Source organism: Macaca mulatta, chromosome 17 (assembly GCF_049350105.2).
Source record: "Macaca mulatta isolate MMU2019108-1 chromosome 17, T2T-MMU8v2.0, whole genome shotgun sequence".
In the NCBI taxonomy this organism is placed as follows: domain Eukaryota; kingdom Metazoa; phylum Chordata; class Mammalia; order Primates; family Cercopithecidae; genus Macaca; species Macaca mulatta.
In genome coordinates this window covers 22,239,747-22,258,465 of record NC_133422.1, presented here as the reverse complement: position 1 = coordinate 22,258,465, position 18,719 = coordinate 22,239,747, and the positions used below count along the sequence as shown (strand labels likewise).

At 38.2% G+C, this 18,719-nt stretch overlaps 1 protein-coding gene across 29 annotated transcripts in view; it reads left to right on the top strand.

Annotated features, from left to right (window-relative positions):
- EPSTI1 (epithelial stromal interaction 1) overlaps positions 1-18,719 on the top strand; it is a 306,029-nt gene that overhangs the window by 71,647 nt on the left and 215,663 nt on the right. For 12 of the 29 annotated variants that reach the window (XM_077974426.1, XM_077974424.1, XM_077974416.1 and 9 more), the window contains exons 7-10: positions 2,131-2,224; positions 7,993-8,100; positions 9,202-9,234; positions 10,882-10,965. In XM_077974426.1, coding sequence (XP_077830552.1) covers positions 2,131-2,224; positions 7,993-8,100; positions 9,202-9,234; positions 10,882-10,965 — 319 coding nt within the window. The remainder of the gene's footprint in view (positions 1-2,130; positions 2,225-7,992; positions 8,101-9,201; positions 9,235-10,881; positions 10,966-18,719) is intronic. The other 17 variants (XM_077974437.1, XM_077974436.1, XM_077974430.1 and 14 more) reach the window with 4 other exon arrangements.

The following is an 18,719-nucleotide window of genomic DNA, read 5'->3' as shown; positions in this document are numbered from 1 at the left end:
AATAGAGGAAGAAATCTTTTATGCTTGGATCAGAGTGACAAAGTGGAAGAGAACCACCCCTCTCCAACAGGCTGCAGAGTCACAGTAGTGATAATACCAAGAAACCCGAAGGGCAAGGTGAAAATAGTGCTAGAGTCCAGGGTTCTTAGTCCAGTTGGACTTCCCACAAGGTTGGTTTTCCTTCGTTTGCCCCTCAAGCAGGTTCTACATCTTACTTTTATTAAATATAACCACAGTTACCTACAGGGATCCCACTTCAGTTCAACCAATATATGGAAATTTTATTATATACCAGGGACTAATGCTAATAGTAGAAAAACACGAGTTAGTGTAGTAAAATGGGACTTCCTTTGTATAGTTGATCACTTGACAGTAATCCACATCCTCTGCAGGCCCCTACCTGTATTCCTCTGGCAGTCCTGTGGCCTGTCACTCTGCTTTATATCCTGCAGCATGAGTGGGGTAGTGATAATTGGCACAAGGGCCACAGCTAGAGGCTAGCTATGCAGACAGCTTTGTGCTTGGTGTTGGCAGGTAAGATGCAGCAGTCAGTAAACTGAGGGGCTGCCTGTCAACTTCGTCTGAAGTTTCCTCCTTGCTTGTCACAGTGTTTCTTTTTCACTGCTTTCTCCTATGGTCTGCACTCAGGATAGAGATCTCATCCAAACTTCTGGCATCGCTCTTCTTTTTATACTTTTGACTGATGACTTCATAAAGCCCCAGACAGTAGGGCAGCTTCCAGACCCTGCGACTTCATTAGTCTCCTTGTCTATTCTGGGCAAGATAAGTAATCCAAGACAAATGGAAAGGCTGCTCGTCTCAACTGCTGAATGTTTCTCAGGGTTATGTTTCTCAGGGTTCTGTACGTTGCTTCACTTTTATTTCTTCCTTCCCCAGATCAAGCTTCTGACCTTTTTCAAATGCCATGTTCTACCTAAGTAATTATTTGAAGTGGTGTTGGCACCTGTTTAATTTCTAATTCCTTGTTTTCCCCCTACACTGGATGCCATTTGTTCTTACCAGATACTTTGCATTTCCTTTGATGCCCATGTCCTAAGTACTTGATGAATTAGATCTTAGCATTAGGCTTAAAATGTTAGGGGGAAGCAGAGGGCTAGCAGGAGGGAGGGAGGGAGATGGGAGCAGGCTGCACAAGTCTGGGGCAATATAAGTCAGTGCTCAATGAGGTATGTGGCTGTGAATGTGCAATGAAGACATAAAAATCCCACAAATTACATGAGAAAAGGACAGAGGGGTAGAAATTAATCAAGGTAGGCAGAACAGGCCAGGCACTGAGGGTAAGGGCTAGGAAATCCAGTGTTCTATGCTTGGCATAAGTGAGAGGGGAAATTGGGGTGGTGGTTTGGATTTTTAAGGTAAAAACAGAGAGCTTCTTATTTAAACTGAGGACATTTCTAGGTCAGTTTTTCAGAGCTAAAAAGAGATATTAGAAATGCAATCTAGAATCAGCAGCACTTTTTAACCTCTATGGAGGCTTTTTCCCCTCTCTGAAACAAAATGCAAAGGACTGTGTGTGTGTGTGTGTGTGTGTGTGTGTGTGTGTGTGTCAACAGAGGGTCCACTTTTGCTTTCAGAGTCCCAAAGGGCTCTGTGATCCATAAATGGAAAAGAGCTGCTGGATTAGAGGGTCTGTGCATCCTGACAGCGGTCAAAGCCATGAGGGAGATGAGATGAGAGGGTAAAGGGCTTAATGTAAAACTGGCGTGAAGCAGGATGTTGTAGGGCGTGAATGTTCGGCAGCTCCACCCTGAAGTCTGAGTGTTAAGCATTAAATGTTCAGATAGGAAATTAGGGCCCCGTGCGGTGGAATGTGCTCTGAGAGAGGACTTGTATTTATGTCAGTAACACAAAGTGGAAAAAATGAGGCCATAGGTTCACCTTTCATAAACGTAGTTTTATATTTTTGAAATATTGTTCTTGAAGAATGCAATCTTGCAATCGCATTCTGTTTTGATTTCTACTACACCTTGTTCTCAGCGTAACTTTCTGTTCTGCCGAGGACAATTTTAGTCATCACCCACATAAGTCTAGGTTAGTATCCAAAGGAACAATAAAGAATTATATTCATATTTTTGTGAAGGCACTAACACCTGTTTGTGTTCCTGGTAGCAAAACCACCGAGTTCTTGAGCAAACTGAACGTAGAATCGCCAGACAGAAGTGCCTGTCAAAGTGCTGTTTGTGGCCCACAATCCTCAACATGGGTAAGTGAAATGCTATGCAGGGTGCTGCCTGGCACATTTTATAGAGGTATTTAGTGACTGAAGATTAGGGATATAGAGTGACTTGTACATCACAGAATGCTGGAACTAAAGACAGATGACCTGATCCGAAACTTTGACCTCAACTGTTGCCTGAGCTATGAAATAATGCTTGTATTATTTTATGGGCACCTGGACTAAAACAGCCTCAGAGAAGTCCTTCCTCTCACCCAATCATTCATTTAGCCACTCATCCACCCACCCATCCATCCATCCTTCCATCCTTCCATTCTTTAAATTCATAGGTCTATATAAGGCCTACTGAGTGCCTACAGTTTCTGCCCAGTGAAGCTTAGTAAAGGAGAACACCATTGGTTTTAAAGCAAACTGCTGAGCCCAGAGCATATCACGATAAGAGAGCACTACTGCCTTATGAGGAAGAAGCATCTAAGTCAGACCATGTGTGTTAGATGCTTCCTGGGAAATGACACCAGAGTGGAAGCTTAAACTATGAATCAGTAAAGTGATGAGTCTTTCCAGGTATCAGAATTAATAAAGATACATAGAGTAACAGTTAAGGTATAAATGCAAGAAATAAGTATGGCTTGTGTTGCAGAAGAAGATTTATGTAGCCACAGTGCAGAAAAGTGAGCTAGTAGGATATAGAAGTGAGCAGGAACCATGAGGACCCTTTCCCAGTGGTGTTACCTCTGGAAATTCAGATGGGACAGTTCATTGTGTGAGTTGTCTTGAGTCCTGCAGGATGTTTAGAATCCCTAGCCCCTGGGCATGAAGGGTTAGTAGCGCCACCCAGACACTGAGACATCTAGAAATGCCCCCACACAGTGCTTACCAATGAGACATGTAGAAATACCCGCATACTGCCTGCTCGTGGTGCTCCTGGTAGAAAACCACCACAGAAATTTGCATGCCACCTTGAAACACCTAAACCTCATTCTGTGGGTACTGAAGGTATTGAAAATTTTTAAACAGGGAAATCTCAGGGTTGGATTTGTGTTTTCATTCTGGATCACATTGGTAACATTGCGAAGGATGGCTCTAGAGGCATAGAGAAGCAGAGAGGCCCCCCAAGGCTTCTGTATCAGTCTGGGTGAAGGATGATGAAGACTTCAGCCAGGACAGCAGGGGAGAGGATGGAGAAGAGAGTGCAGGTCAGAAAACTGCTTAGAAGGTGAAAGCAGCAGGGCTTGGTTATTGACTTGCTAATTGGGGACAAGAAAGTAAGTGTTATTAAGGATGACTCTGGGTAAGGGTTGTAGCTGAAAGAAAAGATGAATTTACGTTTCTTAAAGTCTCAGGTTTCTCAGGGTTTGGGTAGCTAAATCAGTTGTTAACCCTTATCTTCATCTCCCCTTACCGCTTTCTCAATAGAACCCTCATCTTCATCTCCCCTTACCCCTGTCTCGATAGAGACCGTGTTTTTAAATGTCAGGAAGATATTATGACACTCCTTAGGAAGAGGTCATTATACTCCTACTTAGAAACCTTTAGTTGTTTCCTATTTTTTTTTTTTTTCTGCTTCTAATGTGATGTTCTAAAGTCTAAATTCGTGAGTGTGGGCCCTACAAGTTATATTAAAGGAAATCCATCATCTCTTCCCTCACTGCAGGGCTCTGGGGGAAAGAGTTGAGAGCTGTAGGCAGTGGAGTTAAATCATGTGTAGATGGCAGCCCTAAACACCCGTCTGGATATCCTTGTGGCTGTGAGGGAGGGAGAGGGAGAACAGGAGTTGGATAGCTTTACCGACTGGATTTTCACCTACCAGGCTGGTCTTCCTTTCCGTTTGAGGGCTCCCTGTGTCCTCTGATGTGGAACACCTGGCAGAACTGCGTGTGCTGCTCTATTGATTTTGGCTCATTTCTTCAATTTAACAAGATCATCCTGAATTTTAATACTGTCGTCCAAAGCATTAGCAATGTTTCCCAGAGCTGCATTTTCTGTGGATTGATTAGTGCATTTGTCATAGGATCCTCAGAGCTATTAATAGAAAATATGGAGTGGGATTGGACCCAGGATGGTTCCTTATAAACTGCACGCAATAGCTGCTCTAATTTTGACCCCAAACTGTTAATACAGTTTCAGTGTTCAATATATTTAATTGACTTTTTACCCATATTATACTCTTCTCATTCTGTCTAATCCATATGCGTAGAATTCTTCTGAGAATGCTTTGCAGAACCATTTCTAATGCTTTAGGAAAATCAAATATGTACCTTGCACTTCTGTGGAGAACATTTCTTTGGAAAAAGAGGACACCTGCAGTTTACTGTAGCTATGGTCAACGTATAGAATGTGAACGCTCTGTGATTCCCATCTATATGGGGTGTGATGAGTTGGAAGAATTTATATGTATATTTTTAATACTTTAATTTTACTACCTAATGTAACTTTCCTAAGATTTTTCCTCTTGTGCTTTTCTCCTTTAAAAGTGGATCTGCCGTTGGCAGATTGGGATTTAATAAATACTGGAAAATTATGTCAATGTAAAAGATTACAAGAAAAATCCTTTAGTGGTTACAAGAAAGTTCCTTTTGGCTTAGGACTTCAGACAAGAGATATTTACAGGGTTCACTTTTACATGTGGATTAATGCAGTTCTCTGTATTGTGTGGGTAGGCAGAAGTACCAGCATCATCAGACCTCCCTCAGCAACCATCACTGCATATTTCTAGTTAAATGTGAAATGGTTTCTAGTCTCTGGTTTTATGCCCCCACTTTTTTTTATCTTTTATTTTTTAAATTTTTGTAGACAGGGTCTCACTCTGTCACCCAGGCTGGAGTGCAGTAGCGTGATCTGGCTCACTGCAACCTCCACCTCCCAGGCTCAAGCCATCCTGCCATCTCAGCCTTCTGAGTAGCTGGGACCACAGGCATGCACCCCCATGCCCTGCTAACTTTTGTAGTCTTTGTAGAGACAGGGTTTTGCCACATTGCACAGGGTGATCTCAAACTCCTGGGCTGAAATGATCCACCCACCTTGGCCTCCCAAAGTGCTGGGATTACAGGTGCAAGCCACCGCACCAGGCCTTACGTCTCTACTTCCTCAACAAAGAATAACGATGTGAAAAAATCTCATCCTGGTGTTTCACTTCCCCAAATCATTCAGTGGTCCCCCATATCTTCAAGGATAAAATCAAAATAGCTTAGGCACAAAGCTCTTTCCTCTCTCTGTCCCTCCCTCCCTCCTTCAATTCTAGATTCTGTCTCTTTCTTTACAATGGCCCCTTTTTAGTCCTCTAGGGTCTGCAGGACTGGCCTTGAGTCTAAATCTTTGCTTCTGCAAAGGGGTAAGGGGAAGCAAAGCTTTTGAAATCAGGAGCAAAGATTTCAATGCAGACCAATCTCAGGCCCCACTGCAGGCCTCCTGAATCAGAGCTTGCATTTAACACAATCCATGGGAGATGTGTGTGCATGTTGATGTCTGAGGGGCCGAGCTCTCTAGCTCGTGCCTCTCCAGCTGTCCTCTCTCACACTACTGTGAGCACTCAGTGCAGGTTGGTTATTGTAATTTTTATCTACGTGTCACATGCTCATTCATTACGAAGTCAAATAAAATACTTACTATGTGTCCCTTTGCTCCACTTGAATTCCACTTCCACCCCAACACTTGGAACACTTAGCATTTCCCATTGCTGCTGTAACAAATTACCACAAATGTAGTGACCTAATAGAACAAACATTTATTCTCTTACGCTTCCGGAGATCAGAAATAAAAATGAGTTTTAAAATGCTAAAATGAGGTTATCAACAGGGATGGTTCCTTTTGGAGGCTCCAGGGGGCATCTGTCCCCTGTCCCCCCAAACCCTTGGCACATGGCTGCATTGCTCCAATTTAGCTTCCATCTCACCCAACCTTCTGCACCCTCCCTGACCTTCTTGGCTTCCTCTTATAATGACCCTTGTGATTACAATGGGCCCACCTGGACCATCCAGGCTAATCTCTTCATTTCAAGATCCTTAATTTCTGGAAAGTCCCTTTTGTCATATAAAGAAACATTCACAGATTCCAGGGATTGGGACATCTTTGGGGGGCCATTATGCAACCCACCACCTGTTTCTTTTCTTAGTTAGCTCTGAATATCTGTTAATATGTGTTGATATGTCTTGACTAATCAATTTTAGACCTTATTAACTCATTTCTTCCTCTCATTCTTATAATTATTCAGTAATTTGAGCTTTCCCTTTTATGACTATATAAACATTTTCTCACTGCCAAGCCAGTTGGTATACTGTGGTTATATCTTCCTGTAAAACTCTTTGAACATATTTTATTTTAGCGTTTTCTTAGTTTCCTTTGAACATTTGACGGTCTTCTGACAGCTTTTGTGACTGTTCTACAAAATGCCTCTTGATGCAGATTTCTAAACAATTTTCCAAATTACACCTGTCAGATAACCTGTCGATTTTTTTTTTTTCCTCTCTCTCCTGGATCCCTCTTTCCTCCTGCTTTAACCTGTCCTGGGTGTTTGTAGGCCTGGTGCACAGCCGTTGTTCTGGGACTTTCCTTTAACACAATAGTTCTCAGCCTCCTCTGCACACTGGATTCACCTAGGGAGCTTTAAAAATCACAGACACCTGGGTTACACCTCCAGAGAGCCTGCTGTATTGTGGCCTGGGCTTCAGGGTTTCAAAAAGCTCCCCGGGTGATTCTAATGTGCAGCCAAAGTTGAGAATCACTGTTTTAAAGTTATCTTGGGAATTGCTTTTATTGCTTTCCTAAGTTGGGTTCTCTGATTTCTGAGCCTCATTTCTTCTATTTTCTTGCTTTATTTCTTTGTTTTGGTGGAGCATATTACTTAGTAGCTTCCCAAGAGAAGACACATGGAAGGTAAACATGTTCAGGTCCTTCCATGTCTGAAACTATCTTTATTCAGCTCTCACACTTTGCTTGCATTTTTATTGATGACTATTCCAAACTGGACATATTTTTCCTCCAGAATTTTGAGGCATTGCTCTTCTAACTTTGGGTACTGGTTCCTGAGAAATCCAAGGCCATGTGAATTTCAGGCTTTATGTGGGGGATTTTCTCTGTTTCCCCTGAAAATACTTTAATATCATCTTTTCTTTTTCTGGCATTCTGTAATGATGTGATTTAGTGTGAAAGTCTTTTTGAAATTGATTTTCAATCTAGAAATTCATCTCTAGTTCTAGATGATTTTCTTGTGTTATCTGTTTGATTTATATCCCTTCATTTTCTCTTTTTGGAATTTCTATTATTCAAATTGTAGACCTCCCAGGTTTATCTTCTAACTTTAGAGATTTTCTCCTGTAAGTTATCTTTGACTATCTTTTTTCTATATTTTGGTGTATTTTCTTGACTTTATCTTCTAAATATTTTACTGATTTGGGTTTTTTTGGGGGAAGAAGGGGAGATTTTAAAAAAAATTCTCCAAACTCCTCCTTTTTTCTTTGTTACTTAAAAAAAAAAGAAATATATATATATAATTTCTTACCTCTCAGCAGAAACAGTACAGGAAGCAGAAGAGAACTCCAAAGAGAGGGACTCAGAGGCTCACTGGTCAGTATGCAGTACTTTATAGAGTCATTTCATTCTCTGCCTGGCATTTGTCCACTGCTGCTGTCTTTACATGTATGCCCGGTTTAGTTTCTCCAGAAAATACACTTTTCATTTCCTATTGGTGTTGGGTGAATTAGCACCGGGATTTTCAAGGCAGGAGCAGGTATATGGGGGTGAAGGGTTTCTACTGAGACTGTCTAGTAACTCCTTTCTTTTACCTGCCTGTTACCCAGCTGTCTTCCTCAACAGCTGATGCCTCCATTTCTTGGGCCCTCATGTTGCTCTGTGGAGAGAACTGGCTCCCCATGCGTGTCCTCTGGCCCCTTCCAGCAAGTCTTCAGGTTTGCTTTTTCCTCTCTAAGTCACTTACTGTTTCTTTATCTACTTTGTCTTCATAGATTTTCCTCTGTGAATATGGATCTCTTGGGTTTTGAAGATAGAGCTTGTGTATATTTCATTTTCTGCTCTGTTTCGGGTAATTTTGGGGAGAATGGAACAGGAACATCTTTACTCCACCATCCTGAAAGGAGAACTTAATGCTTGTCATAGGTCGAGACCCACACTTCTCAAAATTTGTGTGGAAGCCCTAACCCCTAGCACCTCAGAATGTGACCCTATTCAGAGGTAGCATCTTTACAGAGGAAATAAGTTAAAATGAGGCTCCTAGGTGGATTCAAATTCATTATGAAAGATGTCCTTATAAAAAGGGGAAATCGGGACACAGAAGCATGCATACAAGGGAGAGGATATGAAGACACGCACAATGAAGATGGAGTCTGCAGGCCAAAAAGAGAAGCCTGGAACAGATATTTCTCACATGACCCTCAGAAGGAACCAACCCTGAAGACACCTTGATTTTGGACTTCTAGCCTCCAGAACTATAAGATAGTAAATTTCCATTCTTTAGGCCACCAGTATCATAATACTTTGTTATGGAAGCCCTAGCAAACTCATGCACTGCTATTTTCCATTTGCTCATTTGATGCTCTTCTCCCTGCATAGTCTGATTCCTACTCACTCTTTGAAATATAACTTAGTCTCACTTGATTTGGAAAGTGTCCTCAATCTAGTTTAATTAAATATCCTTCTTTTTGGCTTCTTCTATCATAATAGCTATCATGCTGTACTGTAACCTTTAATCTTCTAGTTTGACTTTCACACTAAGCTATAAATGCTTGAGGTCTGAAGTCGTGTCCTGACACAGTGCTTGCACAGAGAAGGCTTAAAGACTGTTAATTGAATGAGTACATTATAAGCATAGCTTTTGGGGAGGATAAATAAAAGTGTATTTTGGTTGAATGACAAAATATAGCATTGATATTGTATTAAATGGATATTTCAGTGTTAGAAAAATTGTGTGAATACAGTGACTTAGAAATTTCTGGTGTTTAGAGCTAAGAAAAATAGTGATCAATTTATTCCCTTCTATTATTTTTGAACAGAAACTTCCTGTCCTGCCTAGGGATCACAGCTGGGTAAGCAAGCATTAGGATTGCAAGTAACTGAACTTTTCGTAAGTTCAGATGCCATGTGACTTCCCAGTTTCTGTGGACCTTTATAAGGCACCTTATTTAATAATAAGATATTTAAGAACCACTTTTTTCTGAGTCAAAAACTAAGACGTGTATTCTAATAAAAGAACGACAAAAATGACAAGTTTAAAGGGAGGTTATTCAGATAGAATTTAGATACCTCATTCAAGTTGTAATTTTGCATTAACTAAATATTTTATTCTACCTTTTAACGTCTTAAGTAGAAGCTGTCTTCTCTCCTTTCCTTCTTTCCTGTCCTCTCTTCCCACCCTCCTTCTCTCCCTCCCTTCTTCCCTTCCTCACTAGGTCTTACATGGAATATTTGTGATAAAGACTAGCCTTCTCTAATATAAAAAGAAGGGGTTATCAGAAATAAAAAGAAGGGATTATCAGAGAATCACTTTTCCCCTTCTATGTCTTAGCACAGTCCCCTTGAGTTTAGGATGCAAGTAAGAGAAAGTCATAGGATGTATGTTTACTTGCCCAGGATTTGGGTAAACCAGGGATTTCTGAACACATGAAGCTCCAGTTTTCCAGCTGGCAGTACCATAGATGATACCATTTTGAAGGCTTCTCTCTTTTTCTGGGAAGTGGTTCTTATTTTTTGATGGTATGTGGATTTTTATAGTGACAGAAATGGGAGAGTGAACTAAGAAGTGCTTGAGAAAAGTTATATAAAAGTTCATGTAGGTTGGAAAAAGGGGGAAACCAGCCTACCTGAACTTTATGGGTTATTAGTCCTGAGAACTAGGTCTGAAGTATGTAACCTGCTGCCATGATGCTGCTGGTAGTTTTTTATGAGATCCACATAATTTCCTAAGCATTAGCTCTTTGCCTTATAGAAGCTGGGGCTGCAGATCAATTGAAGGAGAGAAAGCATATGACAAATAAACAGAACACTTGAAATGCCATACATTTCAGAACACACGGTCACTGTGCCCGGGTGTGGAACTCTGGCGTGGTGGGTCAGAGACACTGAAGGGCATTCTCCCTCAGTGCTGGCTTGCCAAAGGCTTTGGTGTCATGTGTTCCTGAACAGGCTTTGTTTTGCTTTTCAGAAATAGAAATAAGCTTCATTCAGATTAGGGATGCAAGCACTTAGAAAATACGCATCCTTGAAATTATATGGTATCAACCACTAGTTGACAAGCTGCTTAATCAGATATCATTAATGAGCAGTAGACATGCCAGTTCTTCTAAAGACAGTGCCACTATTGCTTGTCTTTAATACTGACTGATCAACTAGTTGGAATATTCTGGAAAATGTCCTAAACTTTCCACTAGAAGGAATAAACTATGTTGATTATCTCTGAGGGGATATTTTTAAAGCTTACTTAAACATTTAGATCATCCTTTCAAATGTGCAGGATGATTGTGCTTACACTTGTTTTCTTTTTGTATATCCCAAGGGACATTTTCAGACATTTGCGTAAATCACTCAATAACCAAGTGTGTATGGAGAGCTTACTATATGCTCAGTACAGAGGTTGAGTTATTAGCACCAGGCCCATAGTAGGCAGCTTGGTGTACTGTGACAATACTTTATTCTATCAAGTTGTTTTTTTTTTCTCTCTCTCTCTACCTTTACAGGCCAGAAGCTGGGCTTATAGAGATTCTCTAAGGGCTGAAGAAAATAGAAAATTGCAAAAGATGAAGGATGAACAACATCAAAAGGTACTTACAAGCCCCTACTAGTTATTGCTAACTGTTTATTTGAGGTACTAGATAATTTTGAAGAATTTCTGAACAGAAATATTTAGAAACATGAAAATCTTGAAAACAAGAATACAAGCATTGAAGGTAAAAGGTGAGTTTCTGGATGTGTCTTAAGAGTATGGTGGTGGCTCCTTCTGGTCAAAACTTTCATGGTACCTAGCCTCGTGGAGTCACAGGGGATCTGCTGTAGTTGGTGCCAGTAGGTCACAAAGAAGATGATAGAGCACTGGTGAACTATCTGCAAAACAAAACACCACCACCATCATTGCTATTTTTAAACCAAAGATACATAAGAGATGGTATCCAGAGAATGTGATAATGTATAAGAAAGTAGGCTTGCAAAGTTATGAAACTGACATAAATATTCACTAAAAATAGTTATACACATACATTAAAACAAAGTTACACTACACGGGTATAAAAATATGTGAGGCATTCCATATGTTTTGAGCAATGGAAATCAGTGAAATGAATGCAGAGTGTTCTAAGAAAAGTGCTTAAAGAATAATCTTCATTACAATATGAAATTTCTGGTATGGTAACTGAAAATAGTCAGTGGCATACTTGGCGGTCATACCTGCTTTTAATAGGCCAGAAGCTCCTCAGCATGAAATGAGAATGACGAGAAAGACCCATGGTTAGCTCCAAAGTGCCACTTTATTTCAGATCCTTTAAACAAGAAAGAAAGGGAGTGGGGTGGGGCTGGAACTAACTAAATAATTGATCTTTCCCAACATTCTTATTTTCCAACATTTCCTCTTGCTATACTAGTGGTTGACAAATCCTGTCACTATTTCTTATAGAACATTTCTGAAATCTCTATCTTCAATTCTATAATTAACTAGAATTCTAGCTCCCATTTTGATTTCCTTGATTTGGTTTAATTTACTTTTTCTTTGTCTTTCCCCAACAAGGTAACTTATTACAACAATGGTGTATAAAAATTCCATTGAAAAATGAACTATTTGTACTAACTGATGTTGCTAGAATTTGACCCTTTTGAGTGCTATCTTCTTCCCAACACTGTGGAAATCCTTTCTCATTCATAGTTTCACCCAGCATATGGTATAAATGTGTCACTAGGGTATTTTGTGTACCACAGGTCATTATTAAATCACTGAAAGAAATCATGTCAGTTGTAAATTTACTTATTTAGCTCCTATGTAAGCAAAGACGAACCATGAAACACTTTTATCTCTTAGTGTTTTTTTTCTTTTAATAAATATCTTTTTGTCTTGACAAGATCCTAATCTTGAAATCAATTAAATAGGCAATGTTATGGTAAGATTCTAGTAGTTAACAAGTAGAAGCTAAATCTGGTACATAGTCATGTTGTACTTTTAGTGATGTCTGCCAAACGACATAAAGGTGTTCATCTGTTTCTATGAGCTTTTAACTTAACATAAAATTGTGATGTACGTAGCATACTAAGGTGAATGTTGCAAAGTCAGTTGTAGATATGATTTATTTTTAAATAACTTCTAGTGGATTTTAAATAGCGTTTTTAAAAGTTTGGTATATATATTTGGAACATAAAAACTATTAAAAGTAGAACATTTGACAAAGAATGCTTAACAAATTAGAATACTAGATCTAGGATTTAATTTTCGGGTTGAGCAGTTATTTTAAAGAGTGAAAATTAAACTTTTTATTTCTTAATCTTGTTTTTATTCTAGGCTTAGATAAATATTGATATATATATATTTTCTGGTTATTGATTGACCATATTTTTATTATATATCCTTTTACATACATTATTTCCTTTTACTTACTGTAGCTTTCAGTAAAATGAATAACTTTAATATATAAATAATTCCATCATTAGGGATTTCAGTAACAGTAGACTACACAAGGATATTTATCCGTCTATTCTACCTTACTTTTGCTTTTCTCTTGTTTTGCCTGACGTGTTGTTGTTGGGAAATGTTCATTGAAGGCATTTCCTTTTTTTTTGAGACCAGGTCTCACTGTCACCCAGACTGGAGTACAGTGGCGTGATCTCGGCTCACGACCTCCGCCTCCCAGGCTCAAGTGATTCTCCTGCCTCAGCCTCCCAAGTAGCTGGGATTACAGGCACATGCCACTAACACCCAGCTAATTTTTGTGTATTTAGTAGAAACGGGGTTTCACTATGTTGGCCAGGCTGGTCTCGAACCCCTGACCTCAAATGACCCACCCGCCTTGGCCTCCCGAAGTGGGATTACAGACGTGAGCTACCACACCCGGCCTAAGGCATTTCTTTATTTGTAGACCCTTTCATTCCTTATTACTTAATTGTTTACCTTAAGAAAATGGGAGGATCATGTTTACTATAAGAAGATACAAAACACAATACATTTTTATCATTGCACCCATTTATGTTTGTTTTTTCCATTCATTCAACAAATATTTATTGGATACCTACTATGGAATAATTCTTAGGTAAATAATCTAGGTTAAGTTTAGGTGATAGCACATAAGTTTTGTTCTATGTGTCTCTCTGACTTTCACATTTTTAATTACTCTTGGCTCTGGGGACAAAAAGAGCCTCCTCAAGCTTAAACTCTAAATGTTTTACATGTGATTCACTTCCTTCTTCTAGAAATTTATTTGTAATTCCTCTTTTTTCTATATCTTCAATACATTCTTCTCCATCAGATACTTCCTTTTTTTGTCAGAAATATGCCACGGTTGGTGCCAGTAGGTCATGAAGAAGATGATAGAGCACACGTGAACTTCTCATCTCATCTTACCATTCTAAAATAAACCAGCTAACCCCTTCCTTGATTTTGCTATCCTCGGAGATATTACCTTTTCTGCTTCTAGCAAATTTAAAAAAAGACAAAGGTAATTTTACTGTAACCACTTCTTGATTATCCACTTCATCCTTAATTCCTTATGATCTGGTTTATATTCACAAATGCTGTTACTGAAATTGCTTCCTAAATGTAAAGTCCCTTCTGAACATACAGTTTAGTGGTCTTTTTGTAATTCCTGTCTTTTCCCTGAACTCTGTAACACTAACACCACTTTAAAGCTTTCCTTTTCTGGCTTTTTTTTTTTTTTTAACTGTATTTTTCTGGTTGATCTGTCTCAGAGTAATCTCTCCTGGCACTCATTCATTCATTCTATCGGCAAACATGTATTGAGTTCCTGTTATATACTGAGCCTTGCGCAAGTTGCTGAAGCTATAATTAAGATCAGGATAGACAAGTTTCCAGCTCTCCTGAAATTTACATTTTAATGGAGGAAGTAGACTATTAAAAGGAGACAAACAAATACAATATTATACTTGTAAATTTTCTAGTGATTCATCACCTTGTAGTTATTTGTAGTAACTAATTGTGTCAGTTATCTCATTACTATGAAGAACTATCTGAGATTGGGTAATTTATAAAGAAAAGAGGTTTAATTGGCTCACAGTTCTGCAGGCTATACAGAAAACGTGGCTGGGAAGGCCTCAGGAAACTTAGAATCACGGTGGAAGCCGAAGGGGAACGAAGCACATCTTCACATGGCCAACTGGAGAGAGAGCAAAACGGGATGTGCTATATACTTTTAAACAAACAGATTTCCTGAGAACTCACTATCATGAGAACACAGGGAGGAAATCTGCCTCCATGATCTAATTACCTCACACCAGGTCCCTCCCCCCAAATTGGGGATTACAATTCAACATGAGATTTGGCTGGGGACATAGAGCCAAACCATAACCCCAATGCTACAAGGAAATAAATTATGTGTTGTGATAATTTCAGAGTGTTGTGATAATTTCAGAGTGATGTATCAAATATTGTTGGTTGCCTGCCTCTCTACAGCTCTGATTTTTCTTCAAGTGTCCGTTCCACTTTGCATGAACTGTGTTTCAGAAAAGACAGGTTCTACCCCAGCTCCAGGATTCATTCCCAAAGTGGTTTAACTCTTCATGAGAATGCCGTTCTCCTTGACTGCAATTGGTTTCACTGTGGACATGTGATACAGTTTTGACCAATGAGACTAAGGGGAACCTACCTTTGAGGATAGATTTTATCAATATGAAGTATACTACTTTTTGCATTTAATGATTTGTCAGCTGGGTTTCTTTTTTGATTGTTTTGTCTGATTCTAATAATTCCTCAACCAGTTTTTTTTGTTGTTATTGTTAGCATTTACATGACATTTCTTTGATCACTTAATTTTAACATCTCTGTATCATGGTTTGAAGTAGATTTTGAGTGGAAAAAATGGTTTTCCTTTTACCTAGTTTCAGAATATCTTTTAATGGGTAGATTGATGTGTTCTCATTTATTATGATTACTAGCACATTTGCATGTATTTGTATTCTTACTACATGATTTACTTTTTATTAGTTATGTTTTCTTTTTTTTTACTGACACTGAATTTTCTGTTTCATTTATTTACTGTTTTTTTTCGTCTCTCCACTGCCCCTTCCTGTACTATAAGAAATTTCAGTGTTTCTATTTTTGTTTCTAATCTTGCATAGCCTTTGGTTGTCTCTTTTAATCTGAAAATACATGTCTCTCTTCAGTTCTCCTTTTTTCTTCCTAATTTTCTTTTATGTCTCTTTACCCATATTGTCTTTGCTCTCCATTTCTGGGACATCTATCAAATGGACTTTGGACATTTCAGATCTATTCTGTGTATACCTTCATTGTTTTCTTATACTTCTTATCCCTTTGGCCTTTTTTCTTTTAATTGGATTCTGGAAGAAAGCTTTAGCTAGATCATCCTGCTCACTAAATTTTTTTCTTGGCTTTTCGTTCTGCTTATTTGGCACATGTTGAGTATGTCTATTTACCAAGATTGCTGATTTGGGAAGTAGCAGTGTTCTGCTTTGTAAGTGCAGTATTCTTTCTCATCTCATTTTACTTAATGTTTGTATGTTTGTAGCTATACAAACATTAAAGTTTTCTATTTACCATATTAACTGTTTTTTTTTTCTTTCTATTTTAATCTTTATCTCCCATGGAATTCTTTCTCAAATGTTTGGTTATTCTTATCTCCTTATATATATTTGGATATGCTGCTGAGTGAGGTATGTAGGAGCTTGTCTTCTGTGTGGAGTAGCCTCGTGTTCTCTTATAGTCAGTAGGTACTTGGGACGTTGCCCTGTTTCCTTGAGCCCAGCCATCGCTCTCCCATTCACGTCTTACCTTATGGGCCATGATGGTGCAGCCTACTATGTAGTGCAAGTGTGGGAGGGGAAAGAACCCACTACCAAGCTGCTCTCAGTGCAGTTTCCTAACTGATCATCTTAATGACCGTCCCAGTATTCCCTCCTGGAGCTCCTTCAGAAGCAGGTGGACTTAGCTCCAGTTTATCCTGCACATTGGTTTTCCCTTGTAATGTAACCTGTCTCCTTTCTCTCTTTCAGAAATGTCTTAAAATATCTGATAAGCTGATTGCACTTATTGATTGTTCATGGTTATTGGTTTTATAGTCATTTAGAAAGTCATTGATTTTATAGTCAAAATATATACAAGAATCAGTAAAGTACTGAAAGTCAGAAAATAAACGATTGGGTGACAGAGGAAATCATTATTGTAGAACACATACAAAATTATAGTGAGAGCCTTTTATAGGAAATTCATGTAAAGCTGTACTCAAAGAAAATTGCAACATTTTAATCCATTCAATACTAAAAAAAGAAAATAAATGAATTAAGCATCTAATCCAAGAATTTAGAACAAAAACAATAAATGATCCTGAAGAAAGTAATTAAGATAAGAACAGAAATTAATAATAAAACTCTAAGAAACAGCTGTTATAAAAATCCAACAGCTTGTTCTTTGATAAGGTCAACAAATGAACACATCTTTGGTAAGTCTAATCAAGAAGAGATTAGTAAAAATGCAAATATACAGCATTAGAAATGAGTGACTATAGAACCATATATTTGGAGAAGATTAAAATTGTGTTACTGTAGACAATGCTGTGGTAATAAATTAAAAATTTGGATTAAGTGAATTATTTTCTAGGAAAATATATAACTCTATTCATAAAGACCAATGAAAATGCAAGTGATTTCTGAAGTTTTCTGAGAATTACTTCCCCCAGGAGGCTGAACTTGGATAATTTTAGAGGCAAGTTCCTTCAAATTTTCAAGGAACAGGTTTTTTTCCCTATGCTTTACAAATTATTTCAGAGTAAGAAAAAAGACGAAACATTTTAGAATTTTATTTCACTATCCCCATGATGTCACAGTCTGATGAAGCATGTGCACACTCACGCACGTGTGCACACACACATACTCTCTCTCTCCCTCTCTCTCACTCTCTTACAGGTAGACCAATCATATAAAGATGGAGATTAACATCTGAAAGAAAATTCTAGTTAATGAAATTTTTCTCTCAATAGCAATTTACCAAGGCAAAGTAGAGTTTATTCCAGGAGTGCAAAGATAACTAGCTGTGTATTAAAACTTTTTATATCTTATCACTGCAATAGGGTAGATCATGTGAGAAGAATATTTGGCTATCTCTTTAGTTACACAAAAAGACATTGATAAATTTTAATTTTTACTATCAATTAAAAAACACTTCAGTGAACTAAAAATATTTTATTAACAAACGTGTAGTCTTCTAAACCAATAACCAACATTATATTCAGTGGTGAGATACTAAAACTATGAACAACATAAGGATGTTTGCAACCCCTAATAAAATGGATGTTACCCAATATTATTCTGAAAATTCCAACCTCGTGCTACTCAAAGTTATTTGATGGAAAACTTACTTTTTTAACTAAAATAAAAAAAATAAAAAAACCCTGTTTTTACTGAATGGAACAAGGTTTGGATATTTTTTAACCAACTTGATAAAACTAAAAATAAAGGAGCTTTTCTAATTATTGCAAGTAGGTTGTTATTTATGGATGGGAGCAATTTGCCTGTACAAACTAAGAGGATCAACTGAAAAATGATGAGAATGAATGGAGTTTAATAAAATAGTTGGGCTAGGCGTGGTGGCTCACTTCTGTAATCCCAGCACTTTGGGAGGCCGAGGCAGGTGGACCACCTGAGGTCAGGAGTTCGAGACCAGCCTGGTCAATGTGGTGAAACCCCATCTCTACTAAAAATTAGCCGGGCATGGTGGCAGGCTCCTGTAATCCTAGCTACTTGGGAGGCTGAGGAATGAAAAGCGCTTGAACCTGGGAGCCAGAGGGTGCAGTAAGCCAAGATTGCACTATTGCGCTCTAACCTGGGCAACGAGAGTGAAGCACTGTCTCAAAAAAAAAAAAAAAAAAAAAAACCGAAAAAAGAAAAAAGAGAATTGGTTACAAAATATATACAAGAATCAACAACTTTCTCAAATACAAGCAAAAATTAATTAGAAAATACATTATGGGACAAAAAGGTCTAATCAAAAAGCAACTATATAAATAATTGTTCAACAGCTAAAAAAAAATTAAAAACTTTCCTGGAATCCACAAAAGTCCATTTTTAATTGACAAAACATTATTTGTATTTATAATGTACAACATAATATTTTGAAGTATATAAACATTGTGAAATGGCTAAGTCTAGCTAATTAACAAATGCATTACCTCACAGTTACCATTTTTGTGGTGAGAGCACTTAACATTCTTTGCATTTTCAAGAATATAATAAATGATCATTATTGTCATTAACTATAACTATTGTCATTAACCTTGTCGTGCAATAGACCTCTTGAATTTATTCCCCATATCTAACTGTAATTACGCATCCTTTGACCAATATCTCCCTGTACCCC